This window comes from Ranitomeya variabilis, chromosome 2 (genome assembly GCF_051348905.1).
Source record: "Ranitomeya variabilis isolate aRanVar5 chromosome 2, aRanVar5.hap1, whole genome shotgun sequence".
In the NCBI taxonomy this organism is placed as follows: domain Eukaryota; kingdom Metazoa; phylum Chordata; class Amphibia; order Anura; family Dendrobatidae; genus Ranitomeya; species Ranitomeya variabilis.
The window spans coordinates 83,296,876-83,324,647 of NC_135233.1; the positions used below are offsets into that span (position 1 = coordinate 83,296,876).

General features: G+C 42.8%; 1 protein-coding gene across 3 annotated transcripts in view; it reads right to left on the reverse strand.

The window, feature by feature from the left end:
* The window catches only part of SLX4IP (SLX4 interacting protein), a 175,427-nt gene that overhangs the window by 108,080 nt on the left and 39,575 nt on the right, over nucleotides 1-27,772 (reverse strand). For 2 of the 3 annotated variants that reach the window (XM_077282602.1, XM_077282604.1), the window contains exon 3: nucleotides 1,852-1,941. In XM_077282602.1, coding sequence (XP_077138717.1) covers nucleotides 1,852-1,941 — 90 coding nt within the window. Of the gene's footprint in view, nucleotides 1-1,851; nucleotides 1,942-9,930; nucleotides 10,048-27,772 lie in introns of those variants that run through there. The other variant, XM_077282603.1, reaches the window with a different exon arrangement.

A 27,772-nucleotide genomic window follows, 5' to 3' on the forward strand; every position in this document is an offset into this window, starting at 1 on the left:
AGACTGGGGAAATGGGGAGGGGGCAGGAGATCTGGAAGTGCAGTGTCCGCCCCTTGCACTTGTAATAAAAACTTGAAAGTTGAATCTCTTTACAGTTTCCAAATAAAATCCTGCAAGCAACGTATGGATGTAATAAGCATTAAGGGCCTTAACACAAATGCCTTTAGTTAGGGGTCTACTATCCTGATGACAGGATCCCTTTAACATCTCAAATGGAGAAAAAAAAATCTGTGTTGTCAGGGATCTCAAATTATGATTTCAGCAGCAATCCAGTATTGAACTACCATTTTTTTTTTTTTTACAGATGACACAATATGGATATAAAACAGTGGCTTCTATAGAAACTTAAAGCGTATTTGTTACCAGAATTCCCAGTGCAAACTGTGCACATTATTAAATAGACTTGATGAAGCGGTAATACTTATTTTCAAACTCCACTGCACAAAGGCTGCATAATCCGTCTCCTGTCTGATATTGAAATGTGCATATTTTGTTATGTAAGAGATTTTCAAAGAGTAAGTGTACTGGCCTCACCAGGTGTAGGTGATCTATTTACTAAATGTATGCAGTTTATATTATAAAAGTAAGTGACAAAGCTACTTTACATGGAACCGGTCATGTCCCAAAACACTACATGACCTGCAGCTATAGGGCTAATTTGCCGGTAAATAGCGCTAAAATCCTGCTTGACTTACAGCCCGGCTTTAGGGAGAAAATAATTTTATATGCTCTCTGTAGCCATTCGCTTACAGTCATAGGGGCGGAGCAGGGAGCGGTTACAGTCACCGCAGCTGTAATCCCGCCCCAGCACATTGATTGACAGCCTGCTCTGCACACACAAACAGCACGCATGCGCTGCAGAGCAGGCTGTCAATCACAGTCCTGGGGAGTGATTATAGCTGTGGTGACTGTAACCACTCCCTGCTCCGCCCCTATGACTGGAACCAAGAGGCTACAGTGATCTAAGTTTATTTTCTACCTGTAGACGCTGCTCCGGTAAGGCTGCCACGAATGGTTTTAACATTATTTACCTGTATATTGCCATTATATCAGTAGGTGAATAGCAATTCTGAACAGGACAGGTTCCCTGTAAAAAAAAAGTCTTAATTCACTTATAATCAAGCTTAAAGGGATAATCCCATCACCAAGATCCTATCCCAATATGTAATAATAATAACATTAGCAAGTACATCCAATTAGAAATGTAGTCTAGTTCTTTCGATTTGCTATGTCTCTTACCTCATGTGCAGGGCATTACTTAGGTTTCCTTGATGATGACCACTCATATAGTGATAGCTAGTGGTCATAATAATGGATATCTAAGGCACTGGAAATGTCCTGCGACATAGTTAATCAGAAGAACTATACTACGTTTCTAATTGGAGGTATTTGCTAATAGTATTATTATTACACCTACTACATATTGGGATATGATCTTGGAGATGGGAATGCTATTAAAAGGTGATTTGTTCAAACCTTGATAGTATTTTGTTTTTTAAATTATTTCTAAAAATACGGTATGTGTTAAATTAAATAATAAGGAATATTTGACCTATAATTACATTATTTCTACATGAGCTGCACAGCAGCTTAACAAATCAGCCAGTATAACCCAGACAGAGGAATAACGCACTTATAAGAAAGGGCAGAATGAAAAAGTAAAGTAGAGAAAAGTCATTAAATGAAGGGAAACAGAACACATGTCTAATAGTCCCCTCGGAGCTGTTAAAGGTTAGTTATAATTCACAGTAGTCTCAGCGTAACAATGAAAATAAGATCTGAGCAGATCAGGCCAGCCCAATTTCTTCCCCGCAGCTACGGGCTTTTGAAGTAGGAATGGTTTTGTTGTACCTCCTTCTCATGGTCAGAAAACCAGCTGGAGTCTTTACTGGTGCCTTGAGGCAAAACATGAAGATCCACCAGAACAGCAAAGTTCCCACACTGCAAGACAAAAGATGAAATCCTTAGGATGTTGTAAGGCGTATGTATGGCACACAAAGAGGAAGCCACCATCGAGAGTCCCACCAAGCTCCCACCCCAGAAGGAGCACATCAAATTACAGGATTACTTGACCCACCGCTGGAAGCGCTACCTCGCTTGTTTAGTGACCATTGCTCCGACTTGTCAATTAAACCCATAAAATTAAGGGGCAATGAGAAAACCCATAAACCAAGCGTGTAGTGCCCGCCCGCACGTGTGGGGTCACGGGTCCATGTGGGCAGATGATCCTTGGTTCGGCATTTGGCAACACAAAAATATATTAAGTAAAATTAAACTTAGAAATCTAAACAGCCCAGGAAATATTCCATCTGAATATTGGATTTTTTATTACATTTTATTCACTTTTTAATACATTTTCTTATGGCAGCACAACTAGAGCTCCTTATTACATCTTCTTAGGTCTACAAGAAATGATACAAAGTTATAGTTTATTGATAAATGTATCATTAAATGGGTTGTCACACTATCTGGATAACCCCTTTTTACGTGAAGGACTCCCCCTTGTAAAATACACACACTATATACTCACCTGGCTCCGCTCTAGCAATGGCGGCGTCGGCTGTCCCAGGACCTATGAGACATTGTTATACCATGTGAGCCTGGCAGCCAATCAGCAGCAAGAGAAATGAGATCACAGCAGCCCAATAGTGTCTGCCAATTGGCTGCAAGGGCTCACGTGGCACAACAATGTCACGCATGTCCCAGCGCCATCAGTGCTGGAACGGCGCCAGTGCAGGAGGGGGATCAGTGAGTGAATGACAATATGGACTCTCATTGTAAGGGCTTGTGCAGATGACCGTATTATCAGTCCGAGTGCGATGTGACCAATGTTACTCTATGGGGCCGTACACAAGTCCAATTTCTTCCTTGGACCGAGCCAGTCCAGGGAAAAAATTGCAGCATGACCGAGTTTGTTGCAAAATTTGGAACGCATTTGGCCATGCAAGTCAATGTGATGCAGCGGACTGCACTTGGATGACAGCTGAGTGCAGTCCGATTTCCGTGGACTGACAGAATGCTCCCATAGACAGTGAATGTGCTGGGAGAATGTGGTGTGAAAACACCAAAAAGTTGCAAAAATTAAGGTGCAATTCGCCTAAAATGTGCAACTTTTCAAAGCTTTTTACACCACAATTCTGGCATGAAAGCTTTGATGAACTTGGCTCCCTTGTGTTTGCCTACAATCTGTAACCATGCATACACATAAGTCTGTGTAAGAGCTGTAGGCATCAACTAGTAAAGTTTGATTTTTTTTTTCCAAATTTAGCAAAGTTGATATTTTATTTATGTAGCGCCAACGCATTTCACCGTACAGAAATCATTATCGCTCACATCAGTCCCTGTCCTCACTGGATCTCACACTGTAAATTCCAGATTAAACGGAAGTTTTTTGGAGTAATGAAAAAAAAAAAAAAAACGAAAAATAGAAGTGAGAAGAGGGTATACATCCATTTTTTCCATACATCACTTCCACATTCTTTCATTACAGAAGAGATCTGTCAATCTTCCTCTTTGTGGGCCAGCATTTACAAACAGGACATCATTGCATTGGGGGAAAGAGAACATTAGCTTAATCACAGGTGAAATATAGAAAGGACAACACACAAGTCGACAGAGGAAAGTCAGTAATGATGACAGGTTTGCAAGTACGTTCTGGAATCAATTCCAACTCGAACATTCTTGTGGCTGCAGCTCAACTAGAGATCTCCTAGAAGCAACGTTTTCACACCAGAACTCCAAACTCCAAACATTTCCTTCCACCTCGCCATCGCAGCTTATTTTCTGGAGCGATCGAGCTAAGAAGATGAAACATCAGCAAAAACAAGGATTGCGATTTGGATTGGACATCGTGGACAAACTGATCTTAAAGGGTTTTGTGAGCTAATTCCAAGCACAATGGCCCTTACCGCGGAGATATTTGTCAACATGGCACATTAATTAAAGCAATTACATAGAGCGCAATGTGAGGCCTGTAATTAGCATTCTTACATGAGACAGCTTGTGGGAAGGACTGTTCAATGGCGACTTCAAGGAATTCGAAACCTAAAAATGAAGGTTTAAGGTAAAGAAGAAAAATAGTGGCCATAACTAACTTTTTGTTAGGCCGATTTCACGAGTGGGTTTTACTTTTTCTCATGTGTGAAAAATGATCCACTTCTTTTTCAGTGTTATCGATCCATTTTTGGTTTGTGCGGCGGTTTCTACATTTTTGTCATATGAAGAGAAAAAAATTCTTAGGTTCCCTTACCCATTAAGCCGTAACACGAGGAAAGCGCAAGGATGGGATACGCATTATTGTTTTATTTCTCTCAAGGAACTATTGACTTGCCTTAGGGTGTTTGATCCAAGCACAAATCTAAGTAGGACATCCATTGTGACCAGTGATGAGCGAACGTGCTGGAATAAGGCGTTATCTGAGCATGCTCGGGTGCTAACCGCGTGTCTTCGGCGTGCTGGAGAAATATGTTTGAGTCCCCGCGGCAGCTGCATGTCTCACGGCTGTTTGACAGTCACAACACATGCAGGGATCGCCTTACAAATAGACAATCCCTGAGATATGCAGCCGCGGGGACTAGAACATGGTATTCAAGCAAAGGTTGTTATTTTCATCTGTATTATTGATTTTGCAAATAAAAGTTAAAACGATGGTTGTTTTTAAGTTTAAGAATAAATTGACTACTGAGTTTAACCAGTTGGGGATATTTCTGTACCCAGTCTGGCATTGTCCAATCAAAGCTGACAGTACCAGATTGTGTAGGGAGGGACACACAGTTTTGCAAGGGGAATGGTAACACCCAATTGTTTATTCATACATTTCTAGGAGGGATAGCAGAGGTTCCAAGAAAAGATGTCCAAAAATTGAAATTTAATTGAGAATATGAGCATTTCATAAAATAGATATATGAAAAGACACGAAAATAAGTACCAAATACACGATGAAAAGGTTGTCCATCTGTGGCGACATAATCATTGTCATACAAAGTGCTCTTGGTATCCTTGGAATCTAGTTCCCCAAGAAGATAGTAAGAGAAGACGCTATTTACAAGAGGCTTGTAAAATCATGGGTTTCCCAATGAAAAATGATGGGAAAGGAGCAGAGACGAGCATTTTACATTTCAATGAATATATGAACAACAGAATTTACGGTAATTATTTTACCAATTTACAAAAAGTGGGTGGACTTCAACGTAGGGGATTATTTCTAAAGACAGATACCTCTGCAAAGTATACAAAAGCTTCCAATGATTATGCACAACAGCTATTAAGCATCTTATGTGGTTTCACATGTGGTATGAACAGTAAATTTCAGTAAATTCTTTTAGTCTTCGAAATCTCACCGATAGGCCAGAAACGGGACTGGGTCACACCCCACCGAGGAATGGTAATCAATAGACATGGGACAGAGGGCTGAGGTGGAGAAATGTGGTGGCTTCTGCGGTGGGATTTCTGACTAGGAACGCCAAGAAGAAGCAGTAGAATCCTGAGAAATAAATGCTGATGACAATACCAGATAAGGAATGAAACGCGCATAGTTCTTGGTAGATTTTTTTTGTAAGGATTATCGAGAGTAACCACAAAACATATCACTCCTCATCACAGATTTCTTGCTCAAGACAAACTTTTTTGTTCATTTACTAGAAGCATGCTACCCAGTACAATCTACCAGGAGACTCCTATTAATCATCGAATTTAACCTTAGCCCTAAAATCACCCCTTCGCCATGCAGTCTGCTTTTACTAGCAACTGTGAAAGAATTTGCTAAACAGATCACCGAGATCGAGAGTGGTCTAATAGGAGGCTTTCTAAATATTCTACCGTTACTTGTGACGGGTATGATTGAAAAGGAACCACAGCAGCTCAGACACGAAATGGAGACCACGTAAGGTCACCGAGCACTGAGGAGCTAAGGGCAGAAAAGTCACCAATGTTCTGCTGAGGCAATAATTGCAGAGTCCAAACCTTCTCTAGGACATGGCAGGTTCCCATCAGTGTAAAAAGACATTGATGAGTGATTACCTCTCCAGACAAAACGACTGGGGCTGGGTAGTTAAAACTATTCAGGAATTTACTTACAATTAAATTTCCTTTAGTTATTTCTTTTCCCAGAGAATCCTTTTAAACCTCCTTGAAGAGTAATGTGTAGGTGTCTCTATACTTTTGTCCATGTGTAGCACAGTACCAATTACAAACATTTTCCTGTTATAATGTCGGTATTCATTGTTGATCAGTGCGTCTTAGTATATGTGTTTGATCTATGCTCATTGTTGTGCTGGTATTAATTAATTACATGTCCAGCGAGGTGCTACCTAGGACCAATCACTTCTGCTAGGACTGATGTGTGAAGCCCAGGGACAAATGGCCTGAGCTAACTCATCAGTCTAAGGGTAAGTTCACATTGCGTTAGGGCGATCCGTTTAACGGATCCGTTACTTAGCGGCACTAACGCAATGTAACAGATCCGTTAACGCGCCCATAGACTTACATTATCATAACGCATCCCAAAGCATGTCAAAATCGGCATGCGTTAGCGATGATGCGTTACTTTATGACACACCCTCAAACGCGGTTTACAGCGTTTTCAGGGACATTAGGTCTAACGCACAGCGAACAGATGCATTCGCTGCGCATAGACCTCTATTGCTAACGCATGCCAATGGTACCATGCATTAGTGAAAGCGTTAGCGCGATTGTAGCAAAAAAGCGATTTTGGGCATCAGCGTTAGCGCATCTCTTTAACGGATCCATTAAACGGATGGCACTAACGCGATGTGAAACTAGCCTAAGGCTACGGTCACACAAGTGTATTATTTGTTATCCGAGAAAATCCGATCAATTATGCAAATGACACTCTGATCATAACCTGATCAGTTTCATCACAGTGTGAGAATAGTGTGTTTTGATTCTCTAAGATGAGGAGAAAATGGAGAAAAAATTTCTCCATCTTCTCCATTGTTACCGCGACGGAGAGGAGCCAGAAGACCGCAGTGTCTGATTGCTCCTACTCCTGCGTTGAAAAGAAGCAATTCCCCTTCTAATTAATCAATGCAAATTTCTTTCGGCAGTGCAGGAGTTCATTTTCTCTGTTGAGAGCTCTGGGCACTATGGCTCTCAGCTGTGCACTGTTAGTCACTCCTATCCCCTATATAATCTGGGTCCTGACCAGCACACATTGTCAGAACTAGCTTATGCTGCATGGCTGGGAGGCTAGAGATGGTTATTGGAGGAGGCGGTTGGTGGATTTATCTGTGACTGTTGCTTGGATTTGTGAGTGTGACAATTCCCTTTTTTCTTCTACTTTGGTTTTACACCATCCTCCACTCTCCGACGCATACCTCTGTCATTTGTGTGTGAATATTTGTATGCCTGGTATTTTTCATTTCCCCTGTTCGCATTACCTTGTTCGTCTGGTTAATGTACTATGGAACACTACTACTCCCGTCTTCCCTGTGTGGGGGAAGGGTACAGATGGAGGGTGGATTCAGGAGATAAGTCAAGATACGTGGCCCCAGCATCTTCACCTTCAGTTAACCCGGGGAACAGGGCGAGCTAGGGCGCCTCCTAGCATTAGGGACAAGGAAGGAGCCCCCTGGTCCTGGGTCACCTGACAACAGAGTTGTGACACCGTGTGTGAGTGCAGCCCGATGTCTCCCACACATACAATGACTTGCATGGCCAAGTGCAATACGAATATCGGATCAAACTTGGGCATACAGCAAAACTTTTCCTCAGACTGTCCAAGGAACAAAATGTGCACGGCCCCATAGAATAACACTGGTCTGCGTACGATCCGATATTTTGTCAGATCACACTCGGACCAATAATACAATTGTTTGCACAAGCCCTAAAATCGGGGCAGGAACAGAGATGCAGAGAAGATAAAATTTGTCTAAAGAAGTGAAAAGCCCAAGAGCACGGTATTGCCGCATGGTCACACACTAATTTCTTGTAGTAATAATAATAATAATAATTTTTATTTATATAGCGCCAACATATTCCGCAGCGCTTTACAACTTATAGAGGGGACTTGTACAGACAATAGACATTACAGCATAACAGAAATCACAGTTCAAAATAGATACCAAGAGGAGTGGGGGCCCTGCTCGAAAGCTTACAATCTATGAGGAAAAGGGGAGACACGAGAGGTGGATGGTAACAATTGCTTTAGTTATTTATTTAGTTATAGTATTTCTAGAATACATTTTGCAAATACTCATGGAGTCCATGAGAGAAAAAAATCTCTGCAAGGGATTATTGCAGGCAAGAAACCTCAGTTTTATGGAAGGTAAGGTAGCGCTTTGTTCGTGTTTGGCCGACAGTCTAACGTGTATCGCGGCCCTGGACAGATGATAGTCGGCGAAGATGTTGCCCGGATTTGTCCAATTTCTGACTGCCAATCGCTTAGCACTCCAGGATATGCGACAACTGGGGAATTTAGATGCCGGCTTCCTATGTGAGAACCTAACTGACCAAACAAGATGCCCTGGACCTTTTTTGGTGAGCAGGGTGCCATCATCACTGCGTTTAGTATCGTCCTATACATAGAAAAAGAAATCCTTCGCCATTCATTAAGCAAACACGATGACATGTCAATGGATCTTCACAGCTAATTTGTGAAGTTTGTCATTCACAGCTGATAGTCTCTATGAGGACCTACATAACACTGCCTCTTATCTTAGCCGATGCAGTTCTATTCTAAGCAGCCATCTATCCCTGTTAGGCTTGGTGTTATTCCAAGTGCATATCTTATAGGTTCAGATTAGATTGCTCAGTAATGATCATTGTTATCGAGGTGACTCAATGTCTACTAGTACTGGAGAAATACCTGTGAACACCAATTTTTTTTCTAAAGCAATGTCCACAATTCTGTTCATCATAAATTTTATAGGGGTTTGAGTTAACTTTTTATAATGTGGCGCTCCCTTGCCAGAATTATGGAGGTACATTTTATAATTCTGGCCCTTTGTAGCCATCCCTGGGGGAATCAGATGAGGATATTGCATATAATTTAAACATTCTGCTATAAATTGTATTTAGTATTCTATTATAAATTGGGGAGAACCCCAAGTAAACCCTCACTAGAAGACCATCAAATTTAACTTTTATTTATATTAATGAAAATAAAGTATATAGAAAGGGTATAAAACGTTTTGTCCCTAATCGGTCTCAAAATTCTGCAGTTATTTTATGCAGTGTTCCTGCTAATGAATATCTATTAAGTGTATAGCACCCAGTATTAGTGATGAGCGAGTATACTCGTTGCTCGGGTTTTCCCCGAGTATTTTAGGGTGCTCGGAGATTTTATTTTTGTCGATGCAGCTGCATGAGTTGTGGCTGCTAGACAGCCTGAATACATGTGAGAATTCCCTAACAAACAGGCAATCCACACATATATTCAGGCTGTATAGCAGCCGCAAACAAGCAGCTGTGTTGACAAAAACTAAATCTCCGAGCACGCCAAAATACTCGGAGGACAACCGAACATACTCGGGAAAAAACGAGTAACGCGTATACTCGCTCATCAGCACCCAGTATGTGAATACATATTGGCAGTATAGGGCAACCAATTTTAGCACCAGCATCCTCCCAACATGTTTCACCGTGCTAGCGGCATCATCAGGGCATGGGACAATTAATTAAGCCTATGTCCCATCCCCTGATGACACCTTTGGGGTCACTTTTCTATTGTCCGGTGACATCAAGCCACGGATTAGTAATGGTGTCTATAAGACACCTCTCCATTGCTAATCCTATAGTTGTATAGTTAAAAAAAAAACACAGCAAGTACAAAGTCTTATTTTAAATAAAAACAAAACACACTTTTCTTTTTTTATTAAAAAATAAACACAGTTATACTCACCTAAAGCCCATTCCGATAAAGCCCTCGTCTCCTGTAATAAAACAAAAATAAAAAACAACAATATCCCTCACCTGTCCAACGTTCTGTCCCACACCGTAATCCATGTTTGGGGATAAATACGGTAGTTTCCAACGTGAATGGTGCCAAGATGCGACCGTCTAGGGCCTAGGCTCTAGGCTGAGAACCACTGGAGAATGAGCTGCTGCAAGTGCAGAATCAGTGAACAGCGGTGACGTCATCAAGGTTACTGCAGGTCACTGAGGCTGCGTTCCCAGCCGGGCTGAACTGCGGTGACCTCAGCACCATGAGAAAAAGTCAGCAAGTTCACCGCAAATCACAGTGAGAAATTCCTTCCACACAAAGCCATGTCCTTTTTATGAATGCCACAACCTCTTAATTGGGAGAACCACAAGAGAACAAAACATATAATGTGGTGGAAGCCATGCAACTGCAAATTGCACTACAATTTAGGTGCATTTAGCACAGTAAATCTACACTCCCATGTTTTAAACAGAGTATAAACCACACTATAGCACATCTATTACAGGCAAGTAATCTCACCTTTGCTTTCCAGTGAGATAGATTCTTGTGCCAGCCCAGGTATAGAATTTCCAGAGCTTCTGACACTAAGTATGCAAATACAAACCGTTTATTGTACTTGTAAAAAGCAGCTGGAGAGTTGGTGAAACTCAAATTCACCCGACTCAGTCCAGTGGACACAACTATAATCTCTGGCCATTGGAAGGGAGCCCTGAGAACTGTCCCTTACAGGACAGCATCTGCAGCACTAGTTTTAATTAGCCAGCCTGGCGCAACATCACATATGCATCATACCACAATGATGGTGTTGCATCAGGCCGGCTATTCAAAAGAAAAGAGGTGAATGCCATCAGGTAAGGGGTGGTTCTCATCGACCAGGTCCAGTGACCAGGGATTACTGTAGCTGTCAATGGACCAGTTGGGCAAATTAGGTTTCTAGATGACTTCTGACAAATTTAAAAAAACGTAATAAAACATAAACACAGTGCGTTTCGGCTGTCTAGCCTTCATCAGGTGTATGACCTGGATCCTTGATGCATCTGAGTGGAAGCGCCTTATTGCCTAGTCTTCTGTTTCTTTGCTCTATCTCCATCCAATATCCAACAAGAGATAACATTTGTCAAAAATGTATTAGAAAATCTTTTATCGTTGACTAAGCGTGCGTGGATGCCAGAAATGCGGCAGGTTTTTACATTTTTGGAATCAATGTTTTTAAAGATTTTCGAAAAATGTTTTTACAAATTCGATATATTGTTGGATGGATGTGCCAATTTTCTTTTCTTCCTGCTCACAGTTCAATTACTTGGCTGAACTTCACCAGCGGCACCAGCACCCTCCATACGGATTTCAACCTCCGGTTAGGTGAGCTTCATACTGCCCTCTCCTCATACTTTCTAAATAGTCTTCAATAACAAATGTTGATGCTGCAGAGTGTCTGTATGTAATTTACCTACATGCTCTCCAAAAAAAAAGTTCAAATCTGTCGAAGCTCTTGGTCTTGTCAGCTTTGTCTTCTCCTCTTCCTCTTTCTCAGTGTTAGAGATAGCAGGAAGGAATGATCATACACCGCTGTGCAGTGGAGAGAAGGGAAAGAGTCTAACATTTTATGGAACGCAAAGAAAACAGGTTACAGACAAGGATCAAAACACTTGGAAAAGAAAGAAGTGTAGTTCAAGAGCTGTACTGATACATGAAAGTAAGTGAAGACAGCAGCTCCCTGTATACACACAGATCTCACTTCCAGCCTGTATTACTAAGAGGGACACTCCCACAAGAGACAAATCTGAAACTTGAATCAGACTGCAAACTGCATATCAGATGGTTGCAAATTGAAACCTGAAAAAAAGTGACCACTAGTGGAAGTCAGTACTGGCGGACTACAGTTTAAGTTCACTGCTAGCTCTTTTTTTCCCCCGGTCAAACATGTGAACTAAAACCCATCTTTCTCTAGTAAGTCTCTCTTCTCTTTTCCTTTGAAGTGAGCCTCCCCATGTGCTGTTTTTCTAGTCTGTATAGGGAAACCATGCCCACAGAGCACTTGCCCAAGATTATGAGATCAAGGGGCAGAAAGGCAAGGGGCTTCTCCGAAATGCTGAGCAGCAGGACTGGCCTATTTACTAAGTGAAGAGAAGACCACCAGGGGCAGAAGAATAAAAAACAGAGGAAGATGGTTTTGTAGACATATTTGAGCATATGCCAGTATGTTATCAGAAATTAGGAAAGTACTGGGACTATTGATTAAAAAAAACTTGTGACATGTACATTATTTGTAAAATATTGGTTGGGATGTGCCTTTTGGGAAAAAAAATTTGTTCCAATGTCATATAACCACCATTAAACAAATTTAATAAGATCACAAAGCAAAAACAAACAGTAAACCAAAGACTAACGGATGACATTTTACACAGCACTTAACGAAAGGTTATTCTGATGCACAAAACCAATGAGGGCTCGTTGCTGAAATCTTTATGGAATAACAAATCATCGAGTAATAACTCAAATCATGTTAGAAGTCTAAATGATGGAAAAACAAGTGCCAACGCAAGCAAGACTGAGCTCCTTAAATCAGCACTCTCTAATGAATGTGCGCTGTTTGACGGGGAAATGCTGAAATTCTATTTTTATTCCTAATCATTAAGCAAATAATTTCAGCCCCTTCTTAACACAAGGTTCCCGATTACCTCCCTGGTCTACATCATTCTCAGTTCTCCAGTGACTTAAACCGGTCCTTATCTTCACTTCAGTTTCCCACTGTCAGATGCTATATTTTTCCAGTTCGACAGCAAAAGCAGAGATGAGAAATGTTGCTTAACACCTCCTTGCCCTTTGGCACTGCTGTCACCTCAGGATTTCCTTTGACATAAGAATTTGTGAATTTATTTGTGATATGGCCGGTGCTGACAGCTATCGTAAATCACAAGGAAATCTCATCCTATAGAGTTCTGTTTTGCAATTAACCATGTCTATGTGCCGTAAAACTCAACATTATCAGGCTGAGGAGCTTCATGACCCCAAATGACTCTTACAATTAAAAAGAAGAGACAAAATATTGGGTACTTTTGCCAAGAAATCCATTCACGGGCATCTTTCAACACATGTTGCATGATGGCATTGGAGAAGACGCTCAAGGTCGTCTTGCTTCCATGGCGAAGCTATGATCCCTTTGAAAGCTGCCAGCATAGATAACCATGTGTACAGTGCGCTCATTGTCAATAAGACAAAGATAGAAATGAAGAAAAAAACCTGTAATACAGTAGTGGAGCTTCAGCTATTCATCCTAGAATGCCTTTGATTCGTTCCTCTTCCTTTAGCTGAACAATGTTCTCTTGCTTGGGCCAAGTTCGGCCAAACGTGCTACGAAGAAAAGTAGAGGAATCACGGTGGAAGTCCCAGTTTGGATCTGAGCCAATATGGCAATTATTATTCAAATGATTTATGTGGTAGTGTTTAGAAGGAAACGTTGGGGAATTCTGGAAATCACAGGATAGACTTGTTAATGATAGGCAATTGATTAAAAAATTTTTAAACAATTTTAAAACATCTCAATTCATTCAGTATCAAGTATGAGTGTCACGAGCAGAAATCAACACACTAAGGGTATGTGCACACGTTGCGCATTTGGCTGCCGATCCGCAGCGGACTGGCCCCTGCGGATTAGCAGCAGTTTTCCATGCGGTTTACAGTACCATATAAACCTATGGAAAACCAAATCCGCAGTGCACATGCTGCGGAAAATACTGTGCGGAAACGCTGCGGTTTATTTTCCGCAGCATGTCAATTCTTTGTGCGGATTCCACAGCGTTTTACACCTGCTCCATAATTGGAATCCGCACGTGTCAAAACGCATGTGAAAACAGCACAAAAACCTCTGTAAATCCACAGGTAATCCGCAAGTAAAACGCAACGTTTTACCTGCAGATTTTTCAGAATCTACGTGGAAAAATCTGCACACAAATCCGCAACGTGGGCACATACCCTTAAAGGGACTCTATCAGCTCAAATTGGCGGGATATTAAAATGATTTCTTACCGGTCAGATGGGCGGCGTATCCTCTTTATTTCTCCACCCCGTCCGTCCCTGTTTTCCGAATTATTTTCGGGAATAAGAGTATGCGCGCGCCATAGTTGGCGCGTGCGCCATGCAGTCTTCGGTGGCGCATGCACAGTATGCTTTGCCCTACTGCGGGCAAAGCCGAAAAGCATTACTGTGCATGCGCCTGCGCACTATGCCCCGGAAGTATTTCGCTGTGGTCCGGGACATAGTGCGCGGGCGCATGCGCAGTAATGCTTTTCGGCTTTGCCCGCAGTAGGGCAAAGCATGCTGCGCGTGCGCCACCGAAGACTGCATGGCGCACGCGCCAACTATGGCGCACGCATACCCTTATTCCCGAAAATAATGCAGAAAACAGGGACGGACGGGGTAGAGAAATAAAGAGGATACGCCGCTCATCTGACCGGTCAGAAATCATTTTAATATCCCACCAATTTGAGCTGACAGAGTCCCTTTAAACGCCTTAGCTGCTATCAAAGAGGTTAATAAAAGTTGTCTGAGGACGTTCTGCCACGTTGAATAAACTTGAGCTCGCAAATCAACAAGATCCACTGCTGGCAGCTTCCTTTGTACATACCAACTAATGATGTCCCAGATGTGCTTGATGGGACACAAGTCCAGAGATGCTGTAGGCCACGGTTTCACGTTTAGGCTACTCACAGTAGCATGAGCAGCACATGGCATGGAGTTGTTGTGTTTATAACCTACTCTGGAGACACTTTGGAGAAAAGGCTGCAACATTGGTTCCATGACCAAATTAACATCATGCTGTTAGTGAATCTGGAATGAAGGTTACGGGGGGTCCGATTTCTGTACATTATGCCACCCCACACCAGGTTCACACTGAGCACATGTGACAGACGTGACAGAGTCTGGAGATGCCGTGGAGAGCAATCTGCTACCTGCAACATCCTAAGCATGACCGGTCTGGCAGTGGTCAGTAATGGTGTGGGGTGGCATTTCTTTGGAGGGCCGCACAGCCCTCCATGTGCTCGCCTGAGGTAGCCTGACTGCCATTAGATACCGAGAGGAGATCCTCAGACCCCTTGTGAGACCATATACTGGTGCGGTTGGCCCCGAGTTCCTCCTAATGCAGGACAATGCAAGACCTAATGTGGCTGGAGTGTGTCAGCAGCTCCTGCAAGATGAAGGCAGTGAAGCTATGGACTGGCCCACCCGATTTCCAGACCTGAATCCAATTGAACACATCTGGGACATCATGTCTCGCACCATCCACAAACGTCACGTTGCACAATAGACTGTCCAGGAATTGGCGGATGCTTTAGTCCAGGTCTGGGAGGGGATCACTCAGGAGACCTTCCGCTGTCTCATCAGGAGCAGGCCCAGGTGTTGTAGGGAGCTCATACAGGCACGTAGAGGCCACACACACTACTGAGCATCATTTACTTGTCTTGAGGCATTTCCACTGAAGTTGGATCAGCCTGTAAGTTAATTTTCCACTTTGATTTTGAGCATCATTCCAACTCCAGACCTCCGTGGGAGGTATGTTGTGATTTACTTTGATCATTTTTAGGTTTTATTGTTCTCAACACATTCCACTATGTAATGAATAAAGATTTACAACTGGAATATTTCATTCAGTGATATCTAGGATGTGGGATTTTAGTATTCCCTTTATTTTTTTTGAGCAGTGTATTTATATCAGATCCTGTGGATATTCCATAAATGTGTAAGATGGAAATACTTATTTAATGGAAACACTGGGCCTACTTATCTTAACACATAGTCTGTATTTCAGCAGTCATCTTTCCTTCTGGGTTATGAATAGTGATGAGCGAATGTGATCGGATAATGTGTTACCAGAGTATCTTGGGCGTGCTTGGATAATATGTTCGAATCCCTGCGGCTGCATGTCTCGCATTTGTTAGACAGCCACAACACATGCGTGGATTGCCTAACAAACATGCAGCCACGGGGACTCGAACATATTATTCGAGCATGCCCAAGATACTTGGCTAACACCCAAGCATGCTTAGACAATACCTTATCTGAATTCATTCGCTCATCACTAGTTATTAAATTTATGAAAATTTAAGAAAAATAAAAAATTTAAAAAAGAAATAACGCAAATCTTAAAATAACACAGAAACCCAAGTACTGATTTGCAATAAATGTCTGCTTTATCAAACAGTATATAATCTTGTTTTTCATGTTATGGCTAACATTTTACAGCTCCTTACATTACTGGAATTATTATAAGGTCCCTTGCCTAGTAACGTTTCTCCTTATAGCTGAAAGATACTGATATTTTTTCCAGACTTGTTATACAGAAGCCAAAACCTTGTTGATACAGTTGTGTACCAAACTATGCTGGGCTCTCGTAATATGCTGATCGAGCAAGTGTAGAAAAATATATGTATATACATATATTTCTAAGTTCTGTAAGAAAGCCAGACTGTTTACATGCTCAAGTGGCTGGAGACTTTACTGTGTGTGTGGTCGAACAACTTAATATCTCAGCTACGAAGAAGCTTGCCACATTTCAACTGCAGCAGCCGTAGTCGTGAAACTCTCCACATGAATGACAGCTCTGACAAGGCTACTTCCTTAAATAGGAATTTCAGACAGACAGAATTAATAAAATATACTAAGAATGCCAGAGCACACAGAAAAAAAAATTATTACCAGGAAGGGCTTTAGCTATCTAGTACGACCATAAAATCTATGATATAGGCCCATGATCTCCAGGTCAGGTGTTCTCCAATGTTTCCTATTAAGTAGTATATGTCATTTAGGGAAGGTTCCTCCAGATCTGGTGTAACTATACATGTATAGATCCATAAATTTCCCCAGGTCAAGTGTTTTCTTTCTTGTGAAATACCCATTTGTGTATGTTGATTTACATCAGGTCTACTAGGCCGTTGTTCTCCTTGTGTTGACTTCTGGTTCAGGCAATGCTCCCTGGGAAAAATATAAGCAAATTATCGTTCCTCCAGAAAGGAGAAAGTTAGCTCTCTAGTGCCACCTATTGGAAGAAGCCACCCTATAAAACAGTGTTTCCCAAACTCCGGTTCTCATGGCCTCCAACAGGTCATGTTCTCAGGATTTCCTTAGTATTCCACAAGTGATGGAAGGGTCATCAAAGCATGAGGAATTCTCTCACCTGCTCAACACTATCAAAATCCTAAAAACATGACCTCTTGGGGGATGGGGGGGGGGGTGAGGACTGCAGGTCGGAAAACATTGCTGTAACACAATGTGTAAACCTTTAACCCCTTTCTGACATATGACGTACTATCCCGTCGAGGTGGTATGGGCCCATATGACCACCGACGGGATAGTACGTCATTTCCGATCAGCCGCGCTGACGGGGGAGCACAGCCGATCTGGGCCAGGTGTCAGCTGTCTATCGCAGCTAACATCCGTAACTAAGTGCCAGGAGCGGTGACGGACCGCTCCCGGCACATTGCGATCAAAGATGATTACAGCGTTGCGGCGGCACAGGGAAGCATCGCGTAGGGAAGGGACACCCTGCGTGCTTCCCTGAGACCCTCGGAGCAACATGATGTGATATAATTACTCGAGAGGGTCTCCTACCTCCTCCTCCTTGCAGGCCCGGATCCAAAATGGCCGTGGGGGGCCTTCCGGGTCCTGCAGGGAGGTGGCTTCCAAGTGCCTGCTCAGAGCAGGCGCCGGGAAGCCTCCCTGCTGTGCCTGTGTGATCGCTGATCTGACACAGTGCACAGCAAAGTGTCAGATCAGCGATCTGCCACTTTACTGTGATGTCCTTCCCTGGGGCAAAGTAAAAAAGTAAAAAAATATATATATATTTACATGTGTAAAAAAAAAAAAAAAATTCCAAAATAAAGAAAAAAATATATATATTGTTCCAATAAATACATTACTTTATCTAAAAAAAAACAAAAAAAACACAAACCACAATAAAAGTACACATATTTAGTATCGCCGCGTCCGTAACGACCCGGCCTATAAAACTGTCCCACTAGTTAAACCCTTCAGTGAACACCGCAAAAAAACAAATGAGGCAGAAAACGACGCTTTATTATCATACCGTCAAACAAAAAGTGGAATAACACACGATCAAAAAGACGGATATAAATAACCATGGTACCGCTGAAAACGTCATCTTGTCCCGCAAAAAACGAGCTGCCAAACAGAGTCATCAATTAAAAAATAAAAAAGTTATGGTCCTCAGAATAAAGCGATGCAAAATAATTATTTTTTATATAAAATAGTTTTTATCGTATAAAAGCGCCAAAACATAAAAAAATGATATAAATGAGGTATCGCTGTAATCGTACTGACCCGAAGAATAAAACTGCTTTATCCATTTTACCAAACGTGCAACGGTATAAGCGCCCCCCCAAAAGAAATTCATGAATAGCTGGTTTTTGTTCATTCTACCTCACAAAAATCGGAATAAAAAGCGATCAAAAAATGTCACATGCCTGAAAATGGTACCAATAAAAACGTCAACTCGTCCCGCAAAAATCAAGACCTCACATGACTCTGTGAACCAAAATATGGAAAAATTATAGCTCTCAAAATGTGGAGACGCAAAAACTATTTTTTGCAATAAAAAGCGTCTTTTAGTGTGTGACAGCTGCCAATCATAAAAATCCACCAAAAAAAAAACCCGCTATAAAAGTAAATCAAAACCCCCTTTATCAACCCCTTAGTTTGGGAAAAATAATATAATTTTAAAAAATGTATTTATTTCCATTTTGCCATCAGGGTTAGGGTTGGGGCTAAAGTTAGGGTTAGGGTTGGGGCTAAAGTTAGGGTTTGGATTACATTTACGGTTGGGGTTAGGGTTGGGATTAGGGTTAGGGGTGTGTTAGGGTTTCAGTTAGAATTGGGGGGTTTCCACTGTATAGGCACATCAGGGACTCTCCAAACACGACATGGGGTCCGATCTCAATTCCAGCCAATTCTGCGTTGAAAAAGTAAAACAGTGCTCCTTCCCTTCCCAGCTCTCCCATGCGCCCAAACAGGGGTTTATCCAAACATATGGGGTATCAGCGTACTCAGGACAAATTGGAAAACAACTTTTGGGGTCCAATTTCTCCTGTTACCCTTGGGAAAATACAAAACCGGGGGCTAAAAAATAATTTTTGTGGAACAAAAAATATTTTTTATTTTCACGGCTCTGTGTTATAAACTGTAGTGAAACACTTAGGGGATCAAAGTTCTCACAACACATCTAGATAAGTTCCTTGGGGGGTCTAGTTTCCAATATGGAGTCACTTGTGGGGGGGTTCTACTGTTTAGGTACATCTGGAGCTCTGCAAATGCTACGTGACGCCTGCAGGCCAATCCATCTAAGTTTGCAATCCAAACGGCACTCCTTCCCTTCCGAGCTCTGCCATGCGCCCAAACGGTGGTTCCCCCCCACATATGGGGTATCGGCGTACTCAGGACAAATTGGACAACAACTTTTGGGGTCCAATTTCTCCTGTTACCCTTGGGAAAATACAAAATACCAAACCGGGGGCTAAAAAATAATTTTTGTGGAAAAAAAAAAGAATTTTTATTTTCACGGCTCTGCGTTATAAACTGTAGTGAAACACTTGGAGGTTCAAAGTTTTCACAACACATCTAGATAAGTTTCTTAGGGGGTCTTCTTTCCAAAATGGTGCCACTTATGGGGGGTTTCAATGTTTAGGCACATCAGGGGCTCTCCAAACGCGACATGGCATCCCATCTCAATTCCAGTCAATTTTGCATTGAAAAGTCAAATGGCGCTCCTTCCCTTCCGAGCTCTGCCATGCGCCCAAACAGTGGTTTACCCCCACATATGGGGTATCAGCGTACTCAGGACAAATTGGACAACAACTTTTGGTTGTGCTGATGTAAAGTAGACATGTGGGAAATGTTACTTATTAAGTATTTTGTGTGATATATCTCTGTGATTTAAGGGCATAAAAATTCAAGGTTGTAAAATTGCAAAATTTTCAAATTTTAGCCATATTTCCATTTTTTTTGCAGGTAATATCAAAGAAATTTTACCGATATCATGAAGTACAATATGTCACAAGAAAACAATGTCAGAATCATCAAGATCCGTTGAAGCATTCCAGAGTTATAACCTCATAAAGGGACAGTGGTCAGAATTGTAAAAATTGGCCCGGTCATTAAAGTGCAAACCACCCTTGGGGGTAAAGGGGTTAAGGGACTAAACCAAAAGGTTTTCTAAAAGTCAAAAGGTCCTCGAAAATGTAAAATATTTCTGCTAAACTTTTAAAATGTCTAATGTCCCCCTAAAAAATAAATTAAATATGACAGCATTTGGAAAATTTAAAAATTATTGACTGTTCATTGTGTTATGACTACCTGGTATAAGAGCAGACACATTAAAAGTTTGAAAAACTACTTTTTCTTTTTTAAATCTTTGCAAATTTCTAGTTTGTTTAATAATTTCAAAACATCAGTCTAAATTTACTATTAATGTAAAGCACAATGTCGTGGAAAAAAACAGCCTCAGGATTATGGGCATACGTAAAGGCATTCCAAATATGTAAAGTGACACATGCCAGGTTTGAATGTTCCCATGTATAAACAGATTTTTGATCCCTTCAGTTCTGATGATTCTATAAAAATGTATAAAATATAGTCGGAAGAGGTGGTATGTATGGACTCTGAACAAGGGATTACTACCACCCCACTGTTCCTGAGCCAAGCCATAACAAGCCCAGCTCCTTTGTGAACCCTCTGGGCACCGTTGCCAGCCCAAAGAAATGGGCTCTGAAGTAAAAAGTGATCTTGGATGACTGAAGCAAATAAATTAATGATGGGACAGAAAGATAGGTACATAAAGATAGGCATCCTGAATGACTATCGAGGACAGAAACTCTCCGGCCTCCATGGATGTCACGACTGACTGGAGAGACTCCATCTTAAAGTGATGCAGCCGCACCCATTTGTTCAGCCGTTGTAGATCCAGAATCGGTCATACTGAACCATCCTTCTTGGGAATGACAAATGGGATTAAGCAAAACCCTCTGAAGTGTTCTGAAAGAGGAACGATCATGATTACACCTGCTTGAAGCAGGGATTCTATCGATTAACCTCAAACTGGCCGTTCTAATGGGGATACTGGGTGGACGAGATTTGAAAAAAACAATCTCGTGGAAGAGCAACAAACTTTGTTCTGTAGCCATAGGAGATGACCTCTCTTGACTCATAAATCACTGACTACCATGACTCCTTGAAGAGGAGAAGACGGCCACCACACAAGAGGAATCTGCGAGTGCCGTCCCTCAGATATTTACTCTTCTGCTGCCTCTGGAATCAGAGGGCTTACCACATGATCCGAATAGAACGCCCGGCGAGTGTAGGTTTAAAGGATGATCTCCTTGACTTCTAGGAGACTATGGGTCTGACCTGACGGCCGTAATCTTCCAGTGCTGTAATCTGACGAAAGAGGAGGAACTCCAAAGTCCCCCCATCTCTGAAATGGACAGACAGGTCTGGCTTAGGGAAGCAAGGTGCTTCTGCCACCTGTGGCATCAGCAATGATCTTGTCCAATTTAGTACTGAACAGGCAAAATCCCTGAAAAGGTAAATTCGTAAGAGACTTCTTCAAGGCCAAATCTGCACTCCAAACTTTGAGCCATACAATGCCACATATGGCCTCACAAATGCTTGCCTCCTGGGCAGAACATTCACCCACATTTAATGATGTTGAACGTAGCTATCTGCCTGCCTGCCTGCACGATCTGATCCACAATATCTGCTAACTCCACCTCCTGGGAAAAAGCCTGACTAATGAACCGTAAGTGCTTCGCCCAAGCAGCACCTGACTTGGGTACCCAAGTAGCAGCAAAAGCAGGGCAGAGGGCAAAGCATGCTGCTTCAAATGCGGACTCCATATGTCTGTCTGTGGGGTCTTGAAGTGCTGCTACCTCAGCAAGACAGGCGAGATTCAGGAGTATCTATCAAAGGCAGGGTGGATCAGGATGCCACTAACACGGCTGGAAATGGGTATAACACCTCCATACGACTGTTTTTGAAAACGCCTGTGAGGGTGTTCCAATGCCTTCGGTAGGACTTCCACAAACTCCTCTCGGTTCAAAAAAGATCTAGCCAAGTGGTTGCCTCCCCTAAAGAAACTTCTTTTTTTAGTGGAGGTTGAGGGATCCTCTGACAATACCCTTGAGCTGGACATAGAGTCTGAGCATTGGGGGAGTGTACTTCCTGTGAGGGGCAAAAGATAATCTGTGAGAAAAACCTGGAGGATGGAAGGTTTGACTCACTCGCAGCAGTGACCGGAACTCCCGGGTGGCAGCTGCTATTGGCAAACACTCCACAACGGTAACCAGTGCCCTAGACACCCTGGTTAGTTTGGCTACCGATTGAGCTAGATCACGGGCCTAAGCAGGCACGGCTATACTTTCTTCCGACATTACAGAGGTCACTTGAGCAGGTATAGGTAGGGAACATGGAGAAGTACAGTACATAAGGTACAGTAGGCCACAAACTTATTATTACAGGCCACGCATGTATAATAAATGACTAGTGCAGGTTGTGCAGATGGGCATGCACAGTCTTCTCTAGAATCTGACCGTATAAGGGCAAAAAAGCAGGGAAAAAAACACAGTGAGCAGTGCTTTAAGAAAAGTTGCTTTTCTTAGTACCAATAATCAGCCCACAGATATCAACAGCCTAAACTGTCCGTGGCCCCAGAAGAGCACCAATGGTGTCCGTTACTCTCTGGGGAGTGCCAGAAGCAGAACAGCGCGAGTGATAATCCCACGCAGGCATGGTATTTACAACACTGCTGTGTGATATAGCGCCAATGCTTGAAAAGTATGGGGCAATCCTGGCACCATAGGTCTGCTTCTTCCCCATGCTACCGGGACCCAGTCCTAGACTTACTCGCCCTCCCAAGTTACCCTAAGAAAAAGTGAGCAGGTTGGAAGAAACAGTAAAGGAGGAGGAGGGGGAAAAGTGGTGGAAGAGGGGAGAGTTGCAACATGGGAGCTATGTGGGGCAGGCGGGCAGGAGCTGGCTGGCTTATGGACCACCGCCACAGTACCTGACCACAGACTGCACAAATACAGGATGTACTCTCCGTGACTGTCGGTGGTACAGAGTGCACAATTACACCCTGTTACACTGAACATGATGACGAGGTATAGTCTGCAGGGGGGAGCCAATATTCATTTAGAATATATTACTAGCGGCAGACTAACCCATGGTTCTCTGCATCGCCCAATGAAATGACCGAGAAAAACTATTGTCAACAGATGTATTTTTTGGTATCCAAAAACTGAGCTTGATGTAACTAATATATGGGAAGCAATCCTTACAAGTAAGGGATTGTCGAATGCAGAGAACCCTTCTAAGCAGATATTTTAGTTTATTGTGGACCTGTGGCTGATTTCCTTAAAATGTTCCCAGGTATCTAATGTTATGAATGCTTTAAAAAGCTAACAATAGCCATAGACTGTCAAACTATCTATGCCCTAGGTCAAGTGCAGATAGAAAAGCAACCCATAAAATAGCAAGGTCTATCTTTTCCCATGGAGCTGGGAAAAGCATCTCGGTATCAGGATAATGTCATCTGACATCTGAGGATAATAATTATCCCTGTTTAAAATTTAGTGAGCTGAAGAAGGCTTTGAGGCTTTAGAAAAATGCCTTAGCCCTTCTGACAGAGACAAATGGAAGCTGGTACTGATAACAATGCCTTTAAGAAAGTATGCGCGGTATTTTTCAAGGTAGCAGCTTATAAAAACTCACACCACTATAACATTCAAGGATGATCGTAGCTACACATCAACATCTAGTTTATCAGTCTTAGAAAAACACTTTGTACTATTACAATCATCATTAGTAACACAGTCACCTAAATGGGTACTGGTGTGTGTGTGTGTGTGTGTGTGTGTGTGTGTGTGTGTGTGTGTGTGTGTGTGTGTGTGTGTGTGTGTGTGTGTGTGTGTGTGTGTGATTTCCAAATCATGATATTCTTCTTTCTTTACATTTTACAGAGCATCAACATAACTCCTTATAAAGATCCATGTACTGTACAATCATATGGATGCACTTAATAAATTGAGTCCCCTGAGGAAGCAGGGTGAAACACACATTGAGATTCAGAACATGTGGGTCTGCCAACTTGTAAAGAAGGGTTAGCAGCTATTCAGAGCACTGGCGGACACAGACAGAAAAAGGCCCCTGTGCAAGAGCAATATATGGACACTTTGCAGCCCAAGAGCTCCTAAAATGCAAAATTACACTGGCTTTGGAGGTAGAAATGTGCCCCCTCACATCTTGGGCCTCTGTGCAGCCACACAGGTTGAAAAAATGATATGTTCGCTCCTGATTCAGAGGATTTATGCACTTGCACTTTATTTTGACATCACCTCTCACCTAGCCAAATCAGTTCTCATGCTTCGCACTGACGAGGGCCAACAGCCCGAAACACCGTGTCTGCGAATTGAGATACTGATTTGGCTTTTATCCTAAGTCATATTGCACGACTCGTTAGAGGGTTGATTGTGACTTGTAGGATCGCTACTTCCAACAGGTGGCGCTATAGAGTTAAGTCCTCTTTTTCTCAGAAGAGGCAATTTGCATATTTAATTTCCCAGAGGAGCATTGTACGGCAAATAAGCCTCCTTACCTTGACAAGCCAGAGATGGTATGTCACTCTCCATAAGGAGAAACGATACCCCTTAGACCCCAGTCCAGAGCCTCTCACCTAGCCAAATCAGTTCTCATGCTTCGCACTGATGAGGGCCAACAGCCCGAAACACCGTGTCTGCGAATTGAGATACTGATTTGGCTTTTATCCTAAGTCATATTGCACGACTCGTTAAAGGGTTGATTGTGACTTGTAGGATCGCTACTTCCCGCCCCCCACCACATTACCACACACAATCCCGCCCCCCCACCACATTACCACACACAATCCCACCCCCCCGGCCGCATTACCACACACAATCCCGCCCCCCACCACATTACCACACACAATCCCGCCCCCCGGCCGCATTACCACACACAATCCCGCCCCCCACCACATTACCACACACAATCCCGCCCCCCACCACATTACCACACACAATCCCGCCCCCCCACCACATCACCACACACAATCCCGCCCCCCCACCACATCACCACACACAATCCCGCCCCCCCCACCACATCACCACACATAATCCCGCCCCCCCACCGCATTACCACCCATAATCCCGCCCCCTGCACAGTAGCTCTGCCCCCCACCACCACATAATCCCGCCCCTCACCACATTACCACACATAATCCTGCCCCCCATTATCACACATAATCCCGCCCCCCATTACCACACAAGGCTCCGTCCCCACACATTACCACACGAGGCTCCGTCCCCACACATTACCACACGAGGCTCCGTCCCCACACATTACCACACGAGGCTGCGTCCCCACACATTACCACACGAGGCTCTGTCCCCACACATTATCACACGAGGCTCCGTCCCCACACATTATCACACGAGGCTCCGTCCCCACACATTACCACAGGAGGCTGCGTCCCCACACATTACCACACGAGGCTGCGTCCCCACACATTACCACACGAGGCTGCGTCCCCACACATTACCACACGAGGCTGCGTCCCCACACATTACCACACGAGGCTGCGTCCCCACACATTACCACACGAGGCTGCGTCCCCACACATTACCACACGAGGCTCCATCCCCACACATTACCACACGAGGCTCCGTCCCCACACATTACCACACGAGGCTCCATCCCCACACATTACCACACGAGGCTCCGTCCCCACACATTACCACACGAGTCTGCGTCCCCACACATTACCACACGAATCCAGTTTGCTTTTGATTTTACACTGTGAATAAAATGTATTAGTATTATTCTGATTTTTAATTATTATTACTGTTATTAACTTAATTTTAAGTTAATTTACCACCTGCGTAAGCGCTATTGAATGTTGTCATTATTTACTTTAGTTTAATCACTAGCAGCGTTAATTAGATAGCAATGAGCATGCCGAGCGTTAGCTGGCTTGAAACAGCTAGTATATATATATATATATATATATATATATATATATATATATATATATATATATATATATATATATATATATATATATATATATATATATACACAGTGGGGCAAAAAAGTATTTAGTCATTCAGCAATAGTGCAAGTTCCACCACTTAAAAAGATGAGAGGCGTCTGTAATTTACATCATAGGTAGACCTCAACTATAGGAGACAAACTGAGAAAAAAAAATCCAGAAAATCACATTGTCTGTTTTTTTATCATTTTATTTGCATATTATGGTGGAAAATAAGTATTTGGTCAGAAACAAAATTTCATCTCAACACTTTGTAATATATCCTTTGTTGGCAATGACAGAGGTCAAACGTTTTCTGTAAGTCTTCACAAGGTTGCCACACACTGTTGTTGGTATGTTGGCCCATTCCTCCATGCAGATCTCCTCTAGAGCAGGGATGTTTTTGGCTTTTCGCTTGGCAACACGGACTTTCAACTCCCTCCAAAGGTTTTCTATAGGGTTGAGATCTGGAGACTGGCTAGGCCACTCCAGGACCTTGAAATGCTTCTTACGAAGCCACTCCTTCGTTGCCCTGGCGGTGTGCTTTGGATCATTGTCATGTTGAAAGACCCAGCCACGTTTCATCTTCAATGCCCTTGCTGATGGAAGGAGGTTTGCACTCAAAATCTCACGATACATGGCCCCATTCATTCTTTCATGTACCCGGATCAGTCGTCCTGGCCCCTTTGCAGAGAAACAGCCCCAAAGCATGATGTTTCCACCACCATGCTTTACAGTAGGTATGGTGTTTGATGGATGCAACTCAGTATTCTTTTTCCTCCAAACAAGACAAGTTGTGTTTCTACCAAACAGTTCCAGTTTGGTTTCATCAGACCATAGGACATTCTCCCAAAACACCTCTGGATCATCCAAATGCTCTCTAGCAAACTTCAGATGGGCCCGGACATGGGCTTAAGCAGTGGGACACGTCTGGCACTGCAGGATCTGAGTCCATGGTGGCGTAGTGTGTTACTTATGGTAGGCCTTGTTACATTGGTCCCAGCTCTCTGCAGTTCATTCACTAGGTCCCCCCGCGTGGTTCTGGGATTTTTGCTCACCGTTCTTGTGATCATTCTGACCCCACGGGGTGGGATTTTGCGTGGAGCCCCAGATCGAGGGAGATTATCAGTGGTCTTGAATGTCTTCCATTTTCTAATTATTGCTCCCACTGTTGATTTCTTCACTCCAAGCTGGTTGGCTATTGCAGATTCAGTCTTCCCAGCCTGGTGCAGGGCTACAATTTTGTTTCTGGTGTCCTTTGACAGCTCTTTGGTCTTAACCATAGTGGAGTTTGGAGTCAGACTGTTTGAGGGTGTGCACAGGTGTCTTTTTATACTGATAACAAGTTTAAACAGGTGCCATTACTACAGGTAATGAGTGGAGGAAAGAGGAGACTCTTAAAGAAGAAGTTACAGGTCTGTGAGAGCCAGAAATCTTGATTGTTTGTTTCTGACCAAATACTTATTTTCCACCAGAATATGCAAATAAAATGATAAAAAAAACAGACAATGTGATTTTCTGGATTTTTATTTCTCAGTTTGTCTCCCATAGTTGAGGTCTACCTATGATGTAAATTACAGACGCCTCTCATCTTTTTAAGTGGTGGAACTTGCACTATTGCTGAATGACTAAATACTTTTTTGCCCCACTGTAGATGTATATATAGATATATATATATATATATATATATATATACACACACACCGTATATACTCGAGTATAAGCCGAGATTTTCAGCCCATTTTTTGGGGCTGAAAGTCCCCCTC